Source organism: Barbus barbus (genome assembly GCF_936440315.1).
Source record: "Barbus barbus genome assembly, chromosome: 38".
In the NCBI taxonomy this organism is placed as follows: domain Eukaryota; kingdom Metazoa; phylum Chordata; class Actinopteri; order Cypriniformes; family Cyprinidae; genus Barbus; species Barbus barbus.
The window spans coordinates 11,704,869-11,719,402 of NC_136716.1; the positions used below are offsets into that span (position 1 = coordinate 11,704,869).

A 14,534-nucleotide genomic window follows, 5' to 3' on the forward strand; every position below is an offset into this window, starting at 1 on the left:
AAGTGGTTGCAAAAAATTATTTTAGCTACATTAATTGTTTTTTTTAAGTTAGTCAACTAAATATGTTTATTTAAATTTAGCTAAAATAAATTGATTGCAACCACTTACCTTAAAACTAATTTAGTAAATTCATTGTGTTATATCAAGGCTGAACAATACATCTGGGAGCATTATTCAGAATAACTTGAATATGACAAATCTGTAACAATTAGCATAATTTCCCTCCAAAGTTTATTTTAAAAAAAAAAAAAACTTACATAAATATTTATTTTTTATATTTATAAATTGCTACCGTTTTTCATTTTTGTGGGTTTGCAGGCAAAAATCTGAACCTTGTTGTTGAAACCCATACATTATTTTCAAAATCAGATTTTCACATGCTTTTCTCATTTTGAGTGCCCGCCTGTTTCTCATTTTTAATTCACACTTTTTCTCATATCAGCTCCGTGGATCTGAAATATACCGTGCTTCATCTTTTGTCAGTTTGAAACGCAAACATTTGTAGGTTGTTGGTAATGACTCTGTGTGGATTTCTGTGGCGTTCTGTCATGAGAGGCAGCATCCTGCATGTCTAATGAGCACTAGTGAACAAATAAACATATGGAGTGGATAATGAGGACATCAGTGTTTATAACACCAAGCAGTCCAATCTCACACGCTCTAAAAGTGTTGGCAAATTTATGGATATTTAATAAGGTTTATACTGTATACTGTATTGTCGCCTTACTCTTTGTGTAAAAACTGATCTCTTTTTATCAGTATTTACCTATCTGATCATGTTAGTTAGCAGTACTGACGCTCCTCTTAAACCTCCAGTCATGGTCAAGTGGAATCATGTCAATGAATACATTTTTTTTAACTTATATACTCATACGCTTGTTTTTAAAATAAGTATTTTTTTACTTATTTGATCGAAATGTAAAAAACGGCAATATTGTGAAATATTATTACAACTTAAGAACTGTTTTTTATTTTAATATAATTTAAAATGTAATTTATTTCTGTGATAGCAAAGCAGAATTTTCATTACTCTAGTCTTTAGTGTCACATGATCCTTCAGAAATTATTCTGATATGCTGATTTGGTGCACAGTTATTATAAATTTTTTAGTGTTGCTCAATTATTAATAATGGTTCTTATTATTATTGTTTGCCAAATATGTTGGGAAACCATGATTCTTTTTGCAGTAAATTCAGCTTTGCCAGCATGGCTGCCCACTGCTCCGGGTGTGTGTTCACGGTGTGTGTGTGTGTGTGTGGATTTGTTCACTACTCACTGCTGTGTGTGTGTGCACTTGGATGGGTTAAAGGCAGAGCACCAATTTCGAGTATGGGTCACCATACTTGACAATACGTCACGACATAAAAAAATAGGAAAATAATAAAAAAAAGAATTTGGAATAATTAAGATAAAAAAAGGTAAATATATATTCAAAAAGAAAAGGGTTGATTTAATTGTAATAACATTTCACAGTAATGCTATTTTGACTTTATTGTTCATCAAATGCAGCCTTTGTGAGTACGTGACTTCATTTTATTGACATTTCTTGACTTTTTATTAAAATCTTAATTATTCAAAAATTTTGACCAGTAAGTATACATAAAATTACACATGATCATTCTCCTCGTCATGTGCCATGCAGTGTGGAGTAGCTGTACACAGAAGAAAGAGGTCCAGCATTAAAAGCAAACCTATATGATCAAGTGAACTTTGACCTAATTTTTAAAGAAAGCAAACATTCTGCCATCCTCAGGACAGCCCATTTAGAGCACAATAGCGGATCCTGATGGAAGCAAACAGCTTTCATACACACACTCTGCTTCTCTATCGCTCATGCGCAGCAGTTTCACAGGATTGTGCCATCTTCTCACATTTAAAATGAATTGTGACCTAACTTTCTCTGAGCAGCTTATACGTCTATTCTACCTCTGCTGCTATCTGACTGTTTGAATGGGTATTATTAATGGTGCCAAACAGTGCTGGTCAAGTTAATCAAGTCAGTTAAAACACAAAATAAATGTAATAAATTGTACCTCTGCCACTTAAACAGAGTATAGTTGTGGTCATATGTTTACATACACCTTGCAGATTCTGCAACATGTTAATCATTTTAAGAAAATAAGAGGGATCAAAAAATGTATTTATTCAGTACTGCACATAAGCTGTCTCACATAACATATGTGACCCTGGACCACAAAACCAATAGCTGGGGTATGTTTGTAGCAATAGCCAAAAATACATCATATGGGTCAAAATTATAGATTTTTCTTTTATGCTATACTATAAATACTATCTACTATAAATATATCAAAACTTAATTTTTGATTAGTAATATGCTTTGCTAAGAACTTCATTTGGACAACTTTAAAGGCGATTTTCTCAATATTTCGATTTTTTTGCACCTTCAGATTCCAGATTTTCAAATAGTTGTATCTTGGCCAAATATCCTATCCTAACAAACCATACATCAATGGAAAGATTATTTATTCAGCTTTCATATGATGTATAAATCTCAATTTCACAAAACTGACCCTTATGAGTGGTTTTGTGGTCCAGGGTCACATATGTTTACATATAGTCCACAAGACAAAATAACTGAATTTATACAAATAAACCAATTCAAAAGTACACATATGTTTGATTCATACACATCTATTGTTGACAAAAGTAGCAAACAAACAATTTAACTGCCAAAACAGCCAAAGTACTTCCAGATGGGTAACCTTTGAATGGGGTCATCTGTGTAAATTCAGCTATATTATTTTCCCTTTGTGGGCTAATGTAAACATCTGTTATTTTGGTTAAATTATTAACATTTTTCAGATTCTACAAGATGTATGTAAACATTATTTTTTGTCAAACTTTATTTTAAGGTCCAATTCTCGCCATTAACAAATTTCTAAATTGCTGCTTATTAATAGTTAGTAAAGTAGTTGTTATTAGGGATGTAGAATATGTGAAGAATATGTGCTTTATAAGTACTAATAAACAGCCAATATGTTAATAATAGTCATGCTTATAAACAGCTAGTTAAAGGAACACTCCACTTTTTTTTAAATAGGCTAATTTTACAACTCCCCAAGAATTAAACAGTTGAGTTTTACCGTTTTTTAATGCATTCGGCCGATCTCCAGGTCTGGCAGTAGCACTTTTAGCTTAGCTTAGCATAGATCATTGAATCGGTTTAGACCATTAGCATCTTGCTCAAAAATGACCAAAGAGTTTTGATATTTTTCCTATTTAAAGGGGACCTATTATGCAAAAATCACATTTATAAGGTGTTTGAACACAGTGGTGTGGCCGCAGTGTGTGAAAACAACCAGCTTATAATGTTAAAAATCCACTAACTCTTTTTTTTATAAAACCAATAAATCATAAACAGTCTCTCCAAACGAGCTGTTTCAGATTCTCCCTCTGTGCACGTCACCGAGGGGAAAAAGTCTCGCCCATTTGTGACGCTCTCTGCCCCATTAGCATAATCACAGCCCTGAGTGAGAAGATGCGGTCCACCATTACTGGAGTTATATACAATGTCAGCTCCAAAGAGGCTTTACAAGTGTTGTGTTTTGGGATGCACTAATGAACATAGGAGTCGCCATAATCTCCTCCCATCTGAGCTGAGGACATTGTGGTTAAATTTCATTTTCGAAGTAACGTCCCCAATATGTTTAGGAATTAATACCAACGCTTCGTGCACGAACATCAGCTCCAGATAAAGTATCACGCGTTTATTTTCCAAATTGCTTTTCTGAAAGAGCTTCTTGGCACTCTGTAAGGCTTATTGCTAAAGCTATCATTGTCTCTTTTGTGTTTTCACTGATGCTGCCTTCAAGTGCTATCAGAATGATCGTGAATAGGAATGTGGTGGTTAAAAGTTGCATATGAAAGCAATGTGAGTCGATCGCTTGAAGTTGTCACGCTCATAATCAGAAGTGGTACTTTTTTAAAAAAAAGTTTGTGATAGCATGAGACCAGCTATGTTGTTATTTTTATCCCGCCGTGCTCCCCGTCTGTGTAATTCATAAACGCGAATTTATTATGCACAGTATAATTAGATGACTGACTTTGAAACTGAGTAGTTTTCTGTAAAGAGAACAGGCTCGTATTAATAGTGGAATGTTTATTTGCAAAGGCTAGCACTGCTAATGCTGGAGCTGGAGCTCTTGAAGCTCCGCCCTCTTCTCCGGGAGCAACAACTCACTCGCATTTAAAGCAACACACTTAAAACAGCGCGATTTGGCTCGTACCCTAAAAGTGGCAATTTTAACAAGCTATAAAAATGTATCTGTGGGGTATATTGAGCTAAAACTTTACATATACGCTCTGGGGACATCAGAGACTTATTTTGCATCTTGTAAAAAGGGGCATAATAGGTCCCCTTTAAAACTTGACTCTTCTGTAGTTACATTGTGTACTAAGACTGACGGAATATGAAAAGTTGCGATTTTCTAAACCGATATGGCTAGGAACTATACTCTCATTCCGGCGTAATAATCAAAGAACTTTGCTGCTGTACCATGGGTGCAGCAGGCGCAGTGATATTACGTAGCGCCTGAAAGTAGTCCCCAGCTAGGTAACTAGTTATGATATCTTTTGAGCGAGATGTTAATGTCTAATCCGATTCAATTAAGCTAAAAGTGCTATCGCCAGACCCGGAGATCGGCTGAATGGATTCAAAAACGGTAAAACTCAACTGTTTGACTCTAGGGGACTTGGAAAATGAGCCTATTTTAAAAGAAGTGGAGTGTTCCTTTAATAGTGAGAATTGGCACCTATAGTAAAGTGTTACCTTATTTTTCTTTAAAAACAAATGAATAACTAAAATTCGCATTATTTAAGAAAAAAAAGTTGTAAAAAAATTAATTAGCAAAAGCTATAAATTATACTAAATCTAATTATAAATTCATAAACACTCTCCAGGGCCAGCGCACTATTCTTATTGTTGGGCCTTGATACACACGCATTATTTATCATGCATACATTTCCACTAGATAAATATAGCAGGCAAGTTTAGATTATATTTATTCTTTTAACTCATTACCTCACTCAAAAACTGTGACAAACTCTGTGATTTTTCTTCAAAGTTGCTGAAAACAGCAACTCTGTAAGCTGTCATTTCACTGAATCTTTTCTTCTGGATGAAACTTCACACCAGCCTCCTTCCCTCCAGTCAAAGCAGACCTGGATATATAGGTGATATCACACAGCTGTTAGTGATGTGTCACAGAAAATAAAATAAAATAAATACAAACAAATACTCCCATAAAGACTGGCTGACATATTCTTGAGCAAGATTCATGCTCACAACCTCTCAGACCTCAAGAAAGAAAAGTTCCTCTGAGCTACATGAGCTCATGTTCAGGTCGGAGGCTGAGTGCACTTAGACTAAAATCACCCCTACAGGTCTGTATTAGATCCATTTGACAGGGATTATCCACTGTGGGCTGTGATGGGCCGTTTACATGCCTGTATTTAAACCCGCTCCATCACACTGCAGTCCACTAAGTTTGAAAGTTGGATGTGATCCCAGCAAAACCATCTTTCTCCTCAGCAGCAGATAACAATTGCTAATTAATGCGTGTTAACGTTTCCTTGTTCGGTGGGCTAGTAAAGATGGGGTATTTAAAAACATGAGAACAAACACCGAAGGTTCATCAATTGCAAACACTGAGCTTTCTTAGCACGTGGGTGGTGGAAACCATACAAGAGGCTGGCTGCATGCACAGCAAACAGAGCACAAACACTTGTGTTGCCATGACGAGAGCGATAGCACAAGGAGAAGATGGTGTAAAGGCAATTTGCAACCAAACACTTGGGAGGAAGTTCTCCCAGTGGAGATGAGTCAGCTTCTTACACAAAACAAAACAAACACTAAGATACCCAGGAAATTGAATAGAACCAAGCATGGGTTCACTCCCACTTATCTGCTACTTCTGTCAAATTTTCAAAAGAGTAGGCCGCAAAATCTGTGGTGTACAAAATGAACAGCATGTATGGTTAACAGGAACGTTTTGGCCTAAAATCCAACAAATGTTCAAAAAAGAGGTGTTTATGTATTTTTTATTATTGTATATGTGCTTCTTCTGGCTTTGTGAAGTTTATTTGTTTTTTTGACCTCACCAAACTTGAAATACATACTTTGTGTGCTATGGCCCACTGCTGACACTATTATGTGCTCATCTTGCCACTTACAGTTTGCCTGAGGTCAAGGAAGAGGTCACAGATCTGAGGACCGGGACGAGGACACTTGGCCCACTTAATAATGCCCAACTGACCTTTGCCTGTTAGAGATTAAATGTTAATAGTAGCAGTGTAAGACTTTAAGACATGGGCAAAACACACACACATATACAGGTGCGGGTCATAAAATTAGAATATCATGAAAAAGTAGATTTATTTCAGTAATACCATTCAAAAAGTGAAACTTGTATATTAGATTAATTCATTACACACAGACTGATATATTTCAAATGTTTATTTCCTTTAATTTTGATGATTATAACTGACAACTAATGAAAGTCCCAAATTCAGTATCTCAGAAAATTAGAATATCAATTAAGACCAATGCAAAAAAAAATGATTTTTAGAAATGTTGGCCAACTGAAAAGTATGAACATGAAAAGTATGAGCATGTACAGCACTCAATATTTAGTTGGGGCTCCTTTGGCCTGGATTACTGCAGCAATGCGGCGTGGCATGGAGTCGATCAGTCTGTGGCACTGCTCAGGTGTTATGAGAGCCCATGTTGCTCTGATAGTGGCCTTCAGCTCTTCTGAATTGTTGGGTTTGGCGTATTGCATCTTCCTCTTCACAGTACCCCATAGGTTTTCTATGGGGTAAAGGTCAGGCGAGTATGCTGGCAAATCAAGAACAGGGATACCATGGTCCTTAAACCAGGTACTGGTAGCTTTGGCAGTGTGTGCAGGTGCCAAGTCCTGTTGGAAAATGAAATCTGCATCTCCATAAAGTTGTTCAGCAGCAGGAAGCATGAAGTGCTCTAAAACTTCCTGGTAGACGGCTGCGTTGACCTTGGACCTCAGAAAACACAATGGACCAACACCAGCAGATGACATGGCACCCCAAACCATCAATGACTGTGGAAACTTTACACTGGACCTCAAGCAACGTGGATTATGTGCCTCTCCTCTCTTCCTCCAGACTCTGGGACCTTGATTTCCAAAGGAAATGCAAAATTTACTTTCATCAAAGAACATAACTTTGGACCACTCAGCAGCAGTCCAGGCAAGACGCTTCTGACGCTGTCTCTTGTTCAAGAGTGGCTTGACACAAGGAATGCGACAGCTGAAACCCATGTCTTGCATACGTCTGTGCATGGTGGTTCTTGAAGCACTGACTCCAGCTGCAGTCCACTCTTTGTGAATCTCCCCCACATTTTTGAATGGGTTTTGAATATGTATTAATGAAACTAAATTCTGGCAAATGTAACACTAATAAAAAAAGAAAATCAGAAAAAGTAATCAAATTAAAAGAGACTGAATAAAAAAAGTTTATAGCTAACTGTCTTTTAAAGATAGATTAAAATGAAATTATACATAATTTTAAGTGGACAGAATTGGGACGAATCACATAAATGTTCAAAAGTTTCATGTTTTTCAAGTAAGTCTCTTATGCTCACCAAGGCTAAATTTCTTTGGTCCCATTTTATATTAAGTGGACTTAACTTCCATGTACTTATATTTAAATGAACCATTTGGTACAATGTACTTCTCGAGTACATACATGTTTTACATTGTACTTTTATTTTTTAAATACCTGCATGTAATTACATCTGCAATTAGTTTCAGACCTCTCCCTAACCGTATCCCAACTCAATAGCAGCAAAAGTGTTTTGCAATACAATATGAACACAATAAGTACATTGTACTTATTATTTTATTTTAATTTTTTTGGTTACACTTTATTTTAAGGAGTCCCTGTTACAGGTTAATTATGCATTTAAGTACTGAGTAATATTAATTAACTATATGTACTTACTATATGGTTAGCATTAGGGTTTGGCTTAGGGATACTTGCACATAATTACGCATTATTTAGTGTTATTATAATAGTAAGTACATATAACGTGTATCAAGGACACCTTAAAATAAAGTGTTACCTTTATTATTTATTTGTTTTTATTTTTTGATGTAAGTACATAATAGTTAAAGCCACTTAATGTAAATATTTTACAATGCTAATTATTCCTCTGATGTAGCATAATCTTTCAGCAATGATTCTAATATGCTGGTCTGCTTTTATTATCTTGAAAACAGTTGTTCGTCTTAATATTTTTGTGGAAACCACGATAATCATTTTTTTCAGGATTCTTTGATGAATAGAACATTTAAAAGAACATTTATCTAAAACCTTACTTTGAAATCTTTTAAGCAAAAAAAAATCAGGGTTTATGAATAAAAGTATTCTTTTTTTATCTTTTGAACTGTAGTGTACATTAGTCAAGACTTTCATGTGAAGTTTGCACAGTACGAGTCTGTGCACTCAAAGCGTTCAGTATCTCTTTCCCCGAGTCATCCAATTTTCAACATTACGTAACTGAAAATAACGATGTACTATTAGCAAATAAATAATATTTTCCACACGCTTTGGCAGAACAAAGACAAATAATCTGTTATTATTTGACAAAAACATTAGAGAACACAAGCGCTAATGGGCGTACAGTAGTCTATAGTGTTTTCTGAAGCTCTGTTGAGCAGTAATCTGTGCGATGTCTGGTGTGGTATGACTCACTGCACACGCTCAGTACAGACGTGTGTCAGCAACCCTGCTGCAGGGCTAAGTGATTAATTAGTCACAACGGGAGCTCTGCGCTGACAACTCTGCCACGCAGGTTACACCTCTTTGATCGTCATTCACCGCTGACAATTCATCTCTATGAACCAGACGAAGTCAAGGGAGGAAATCAATGGGACCGGTTGTATATACATACCATCGCTTATTCTTTGACTGTCACATCACAGGAGGCAGATTGGACCGGGCTGTGACACTAGCCACACACAAACATCAAACAGCTCGTTATCGGATCCGTTCAGTCTGATTCTTTTTTCGTCTGCCTGTATGTACATAAAGTTTTAGAGCCTTTAGTTGTCTGTTTCTCTGTTGTTATCGGTGGCCAGCGAATCCCAATTAACGTTAGTCAGCAGCAAGCAAGACATATTTTTAGGGATGACTAAGAAAATGCTGTAAATTAAGACAAAATAATGATGCAACCCTTTAACAATATTTTGTTTTGTTTGCAGAAGGCGGCCAGATAAACAACATGATGCAAACGTACCCGTATCCAGCCCTCAGCCAGCTGTCCCATGTCTATGAGCAACAGCAATCGGCAAAAGAGCTCAACAAATACGCCTCACTGAAGGCTGTGGGTAAGGATGTACACTAAAAAAAAGCATGTTGGTGTTATACTCTCGTGTGGATCATTCCTGTGCAAAACTCATCAATTATTCCTCTTATTGAACATAGCATTTACCGCAGAATATTTTACAAATGATTAATGAATCCCAGAATGAGAGGCTTTGAGAGATGTTTTATCACTGGATTTGTATTGAAGTGGAGTCACTGTACCTCAATACAGTTGACCTGCATTCACTTGGGAGCTATAAAAATATCTCATTAGCAAAACTCAACATATGTGTGTACATATATGTATATATATATATATATATATATATATATATATATATATATATTCTATTTGAATACATCTTAAAATGTAATTTTAACAGCCATTGCACCAGTCTTCAGTGTCACATGATCCTTCAGAAATCATTCTGATATGATGATTGGTGTTCAAGAAACATTTCTTATTACAACCCGAATTCCAGAAATTTTGGGACGTTTTTTAAATTTGAATAAAATGAAAACTAAAAGACTTTCAAATCACATGAGCCAATATTTTATTCACTATAGAACATAGAGAATATAACAAATGTTTAAACGGAGAAATTTTTAAGAATGATTAGCTATCAAATGGATGTCTTAGAGAGGCTGAGTCTCTCAGAAATAAAGATGGCTCTCCAATCTGTGAAAGAGTGCGTAAAAAGCTTGTGGAATATTTTAAAAACAACGTTCCTCAACGTCAAATTGCAAAGGCTTTGCAAATCTCATCATCTACAGTGCATAGCATCATCAAAAGATTCAGAGAAACTGGAGAAATCGTAAGGGACATGGCCGAAGACCTTTGTTGGATGCCCGTGGTCTTCAGGCCCTCAGACGACACTGCATCACTCATCGGCATGATTTTGTCATTGACATTACTAAATGAGCCCAAGAATACTTCCAGAAACCACTGTCGGTAAACACAATCCACTGTGTAGAGCCCTGCATTTCGGCCCGGTCCCGACGGGCCCCAACTTCTTTACGCCTTTAAGGTCGGGCTTCGGGCCAATTTCCACACCATAGTTCAGATGCGGGCCGGGCCTCGGACCTGTTTTGGGTTTCTCCTTATTTTTATATTGTAGACATCCATCGATTAGTGATGAAAAAAATTGCCACGCTGGTGGAAACAACACGAGACCGTGCCGCGACTGAGAGCAGCTCGATGGTGTTTAGTTTCCCGCAGCAGCAGCAAGTGACTTCAGCGCAGCTGAAGAGTTCCGCGTTCAAATGCACTCAATAAGCTAAAGCTTGCTGCAAAACCCCAGCAAACATAACCATGAATGTGTCTGCAGGAAATAGTAAGGAGATATTTTGATTATTTACTAATAAACTAATGTTTTCTGAGTCTGTGTCGCAAGGATGAAGTTGCTGATCCTGACTCGCCGTCTCCTCATTAGATGCACCTTTAGAGATAAATGCATCTTTATTGATTATGATTAAGATTATAATAAAAGAGTTTTTGTTTTCAATTTTGTTTAATTTCATTAAGTAATAATTTAAAGCTTTCTGTAGATATATTTATCATGTCTGTGAGGCATGTATTCGCTCAGCTTAGGTTAATGTTTGTGAAGCGCTCCTGTTCAAGACGGCAGAAAGCGCATCATGTTTGTTTTCTTTGTTTTATAAAAGAACTACCTTTTGTTGGTATTGTGAGTGCACACAAATATAAGTAGACCCTTTACAGGTCCGAATGATGTATTACTCTTACCTTTATCAAAAAAAAAAAAAAAGACGGCGTAGGCTATTTTAATTTGTTTCCACTGAAAACAATCCAAGTGTTTGCGCTGGTGCCTCCATGTCCTGCAGAGCGCGCTTTAGCTTCCACTCTCCGCACAAACTTAGATATAGGCTAGCACACATTATTATTATAGTGCAGGTTTAACGTTTAAATATTGTTATATGCTTGAACTGTTTTAGTATATCAATAGATTTTATTTTAGGCAAGTCGTGATGATATGAGAAGGCTAAATTGATCAAACATAGGCTATGATCAGCTCATGCCGCTGGCCAACAAAAACAAAAAAACAAAAACTTATAGGCTATTTAACGAACAAAAATGCTCCAAACGTTTTTCTAAATTAACTTAATAAAAAAACGAAACAAAATATAATAATTTTGCCATTACACACAAAACTGAAGTATTTTAATAACCGAAAGAGCTATTAATAAACTGTTTTAGGAGAAGAGGGAAAAAAAAGACGGGCTCGGGTCGGACTCGGGCCGGTAATTCTGATAAGCTGTCGGACGTGGGCCGGACTAGGGCCTGAGTGTCTCGGGCCAGGGCCGGGCTAGGACCTAAATTTGAGGCCCTTGCAGGGCTCTACCGCTGTGCCATCTGCAGATGCCAACTAAAGCTCTATCATGCAAAAAGGAAGGCATATGTGAACATGGTACAGAAGCCCCGTTGTGTCCTGTGGGCCAAGGGTCATTTAAAATGGACTGTTTCAGAGTGGAAAAGTGTTCTATTGTCAGACGAGTCCAAATTTTACATTCTTGTTGGAAATTACGGACGCCGTTTCCCCCAGGTTAAATAGGAGGGAGACCTTCCAGCGTGTTATCAGCGTTCAGTTGAAAAGCCAGCATCTCTGATGGTATGGGGGTGCATAAGTGCATACGGTATGAGCAGCTTGCATGTTTTGGAAGCCACTATGAATGCTGAAAGGTATATAAAGGTTTTAGAGCAACATATGCTCCGCTCCAGACAACGTCTATTTCAGAGAAGGTGTATTTCAGCAGGACAATGCAAAACCACATATTGCAGCTATTACAACAGCATGGAGAACATTTGGCACATCATTATATGAAAAATACGTCAAAGACCACCATGAAGTCTTCAGCAATGGGACCAAATTCCAACACCAAGACTCCAGAAACTCATAAGCGCGATGCCCAGATGTTTTGAAAAGAAGAGGATATGCTACACCATGGTAAACATGCCCCTGTCCCAACTATTTTGAGACCTGTAGCAGGCATCAAATTTGAAATGAGCTCATTTTGTGCATAAAATTGTAAAATTTCTCAGTTTAAACATTTGTTAAGTTATCTATGTTCTATTGTGAATAAAATATTGGCTCATGTGATTTGAAATTCTTGTAGTTTTCATTTTATTCAAATTTAAAAACGTCCCAACATTTCCGGAATTCGGGTTGTTCAAAAGAACAAATGTTTTTGAAATAGAAATATTTTGTATCAATAAATGTCTTTACTGCCATTATTGAGCAATTTAATGTGTCATTGCTGGATAAAATAAAATAAAATAAAATAAAACTTACTGAGTCCAAATTTTAAACAGTGCATATAGTATATACAGGCTACTGAAAACATAACTATGAAAAACTGAAATGAAACTAATACATTTGAATGTAAAAAATATATATTTTCTTTTTGTATTAACTTAAAATCTTTACAACCCACTTGAATTAAACCTGACCGTTTCATTAGATAGCAATAGCACTAGACTGTGAAATTCTAAATTCATTTAACTATAAAATATTTTAACATTTAAACAAAATAGAAAACTCAGAAAAAAAATCATTAAAATCCAAAAGAAAATACAATCTAAACTTTTCTAAAGACACACCCAACTTCCTCGCGATTAGTTTAAAATCTCAACCCAATTGATTCGTCACATATTTGTATCGTTTTTCAACGGGTTCAAGGTGCATCGTTACATCTCTATTTATGAAGTAACTTCAAGCTTCCTTCCTGCCCCTACCAAATGTTCTAATTTTACCTCATCATGGATGACATATACCATATGAGATCATCGAACAAAGAAAAACTCTCCCTCTGATGTCATGGTTATTTTTTCTTATTTAATTGCCTCCTCCATGAAAATTCTCAAAGGTACAGAATTGTTAGAGCTGATAAGTCCCAATTCTGCAAATCAAAACTTCTCTCTCAGCCCCAAACACATCTCTAAGGTCACAGAATTGGATTTCCACGCGACATAGAGAAGGGGAGCATCTAATAAAGGCCTGTACCAGAATGTCCTCCCACCAAAACCCTTTGAGATCCTGATGGCACTAACTCTGTGTGCAGTTGCGAGCCGATAGTTATTTTAACTTTGTCTGGGGGCACTAGTTACAAGACCACGATTCATCTTGATTATTGCTCTTGAGAATGTGCTCTGTTGAGCACTGTAATTGATTCACTCGTCTGTTGTGATGATCCTTGTATCTGATATAGTGAACGGCGCAATGGTGGAAAAATGTCCACTGTGCATGACGTCTTCATCTTCTCCCACAGGGGCAGATGAGTGATAAATAAGATTTATTATCACACCGAAGATCAAACTCATTTTAAGCATGAAAAGTTTATCTTCAAGGTCGTCAAAGCGGCCGACCATCAAAAGCCGACTGAGGAAGTCACACTAGGATGCCTGGTACTCTAAGAGTAATGATTCCTTTAAAAACATGAATCACCTGGTAAAAGGACGCATCTCCCAAAGGAGCGTGACAGGCCAAACTGACCACAGATTGAAAAACTTAACTGCTTGTGTGCTAAACTCATGCGTTCAGTTGCTAATGTTTCTGAATGAAAGGTGGGTCACTGACCTTACTAGTGCACTGTGTACCAGCTGTTTTTATTGTGAACAATTCATCCATGCATACGTTCTATTATTATTTTTTTAAATTTAAATTTACATTTAGTCATTTAGCAGATGCTTTTATCCAAAGTGACTTATAAAAAGCGAGGACAATAGAAGCAATCAAACCAACATAAGAGCAACAATGTGTTAGTGCTGTGACTAAAGCAGTACACATACCAAGTTTTTAAAAAATAAATAAATAAAAAGACAAAAGTAGATAGAATAGAAAAACAATAGAGAATGCTAGTGTTCCCTAGTGAAAATAAATATTTATTTCATGCTAAGTATACTAAAAATGCATTTACATATTTCTGTACTTAATGAAAATACCTTGTAATTGTACTTTTAGTTTACTAGCCTGGTATACTGGAACAATTAATTTTGTGCTTAAATTCAAGTTCAAGTTCAAGTTGAGCTTTATTGTCATTCTGCTACATGTGTGGACATATAGTGGAACGAAATGTCGTGTCTCGCAGGACCACGGTGCTACATACTAGTTAAACATAAGATAAACATACAACAATGCAAGTATAAGAAAAACAAAACC

The 14,534-nt window shown here is 36.4% G+C and overlaps 1 protein-coding gene across 1 annotated transcript in view; it reads left to right on the forward strand.

The window, feature by feature from the left end:
- LOC306857725 (protein shisa-9A-like) overlaps window positions 1-14,534 on the forward strand; it is a 37,951-nt gene that overhangs the window by 14,279 nt on the left and 9,138 nt on the right. The window contains exon 3 of the mRNA XM_079397837.1: window positions 9,258-9,383. Within this exon, the coding sequence (XP_079253963.1) occupies window positions 9,258-9,383 (126 nt within the window). The remainder of the gene's footprint in view (window positions 1-9,257; window positions 9,384-14,534) is intronic.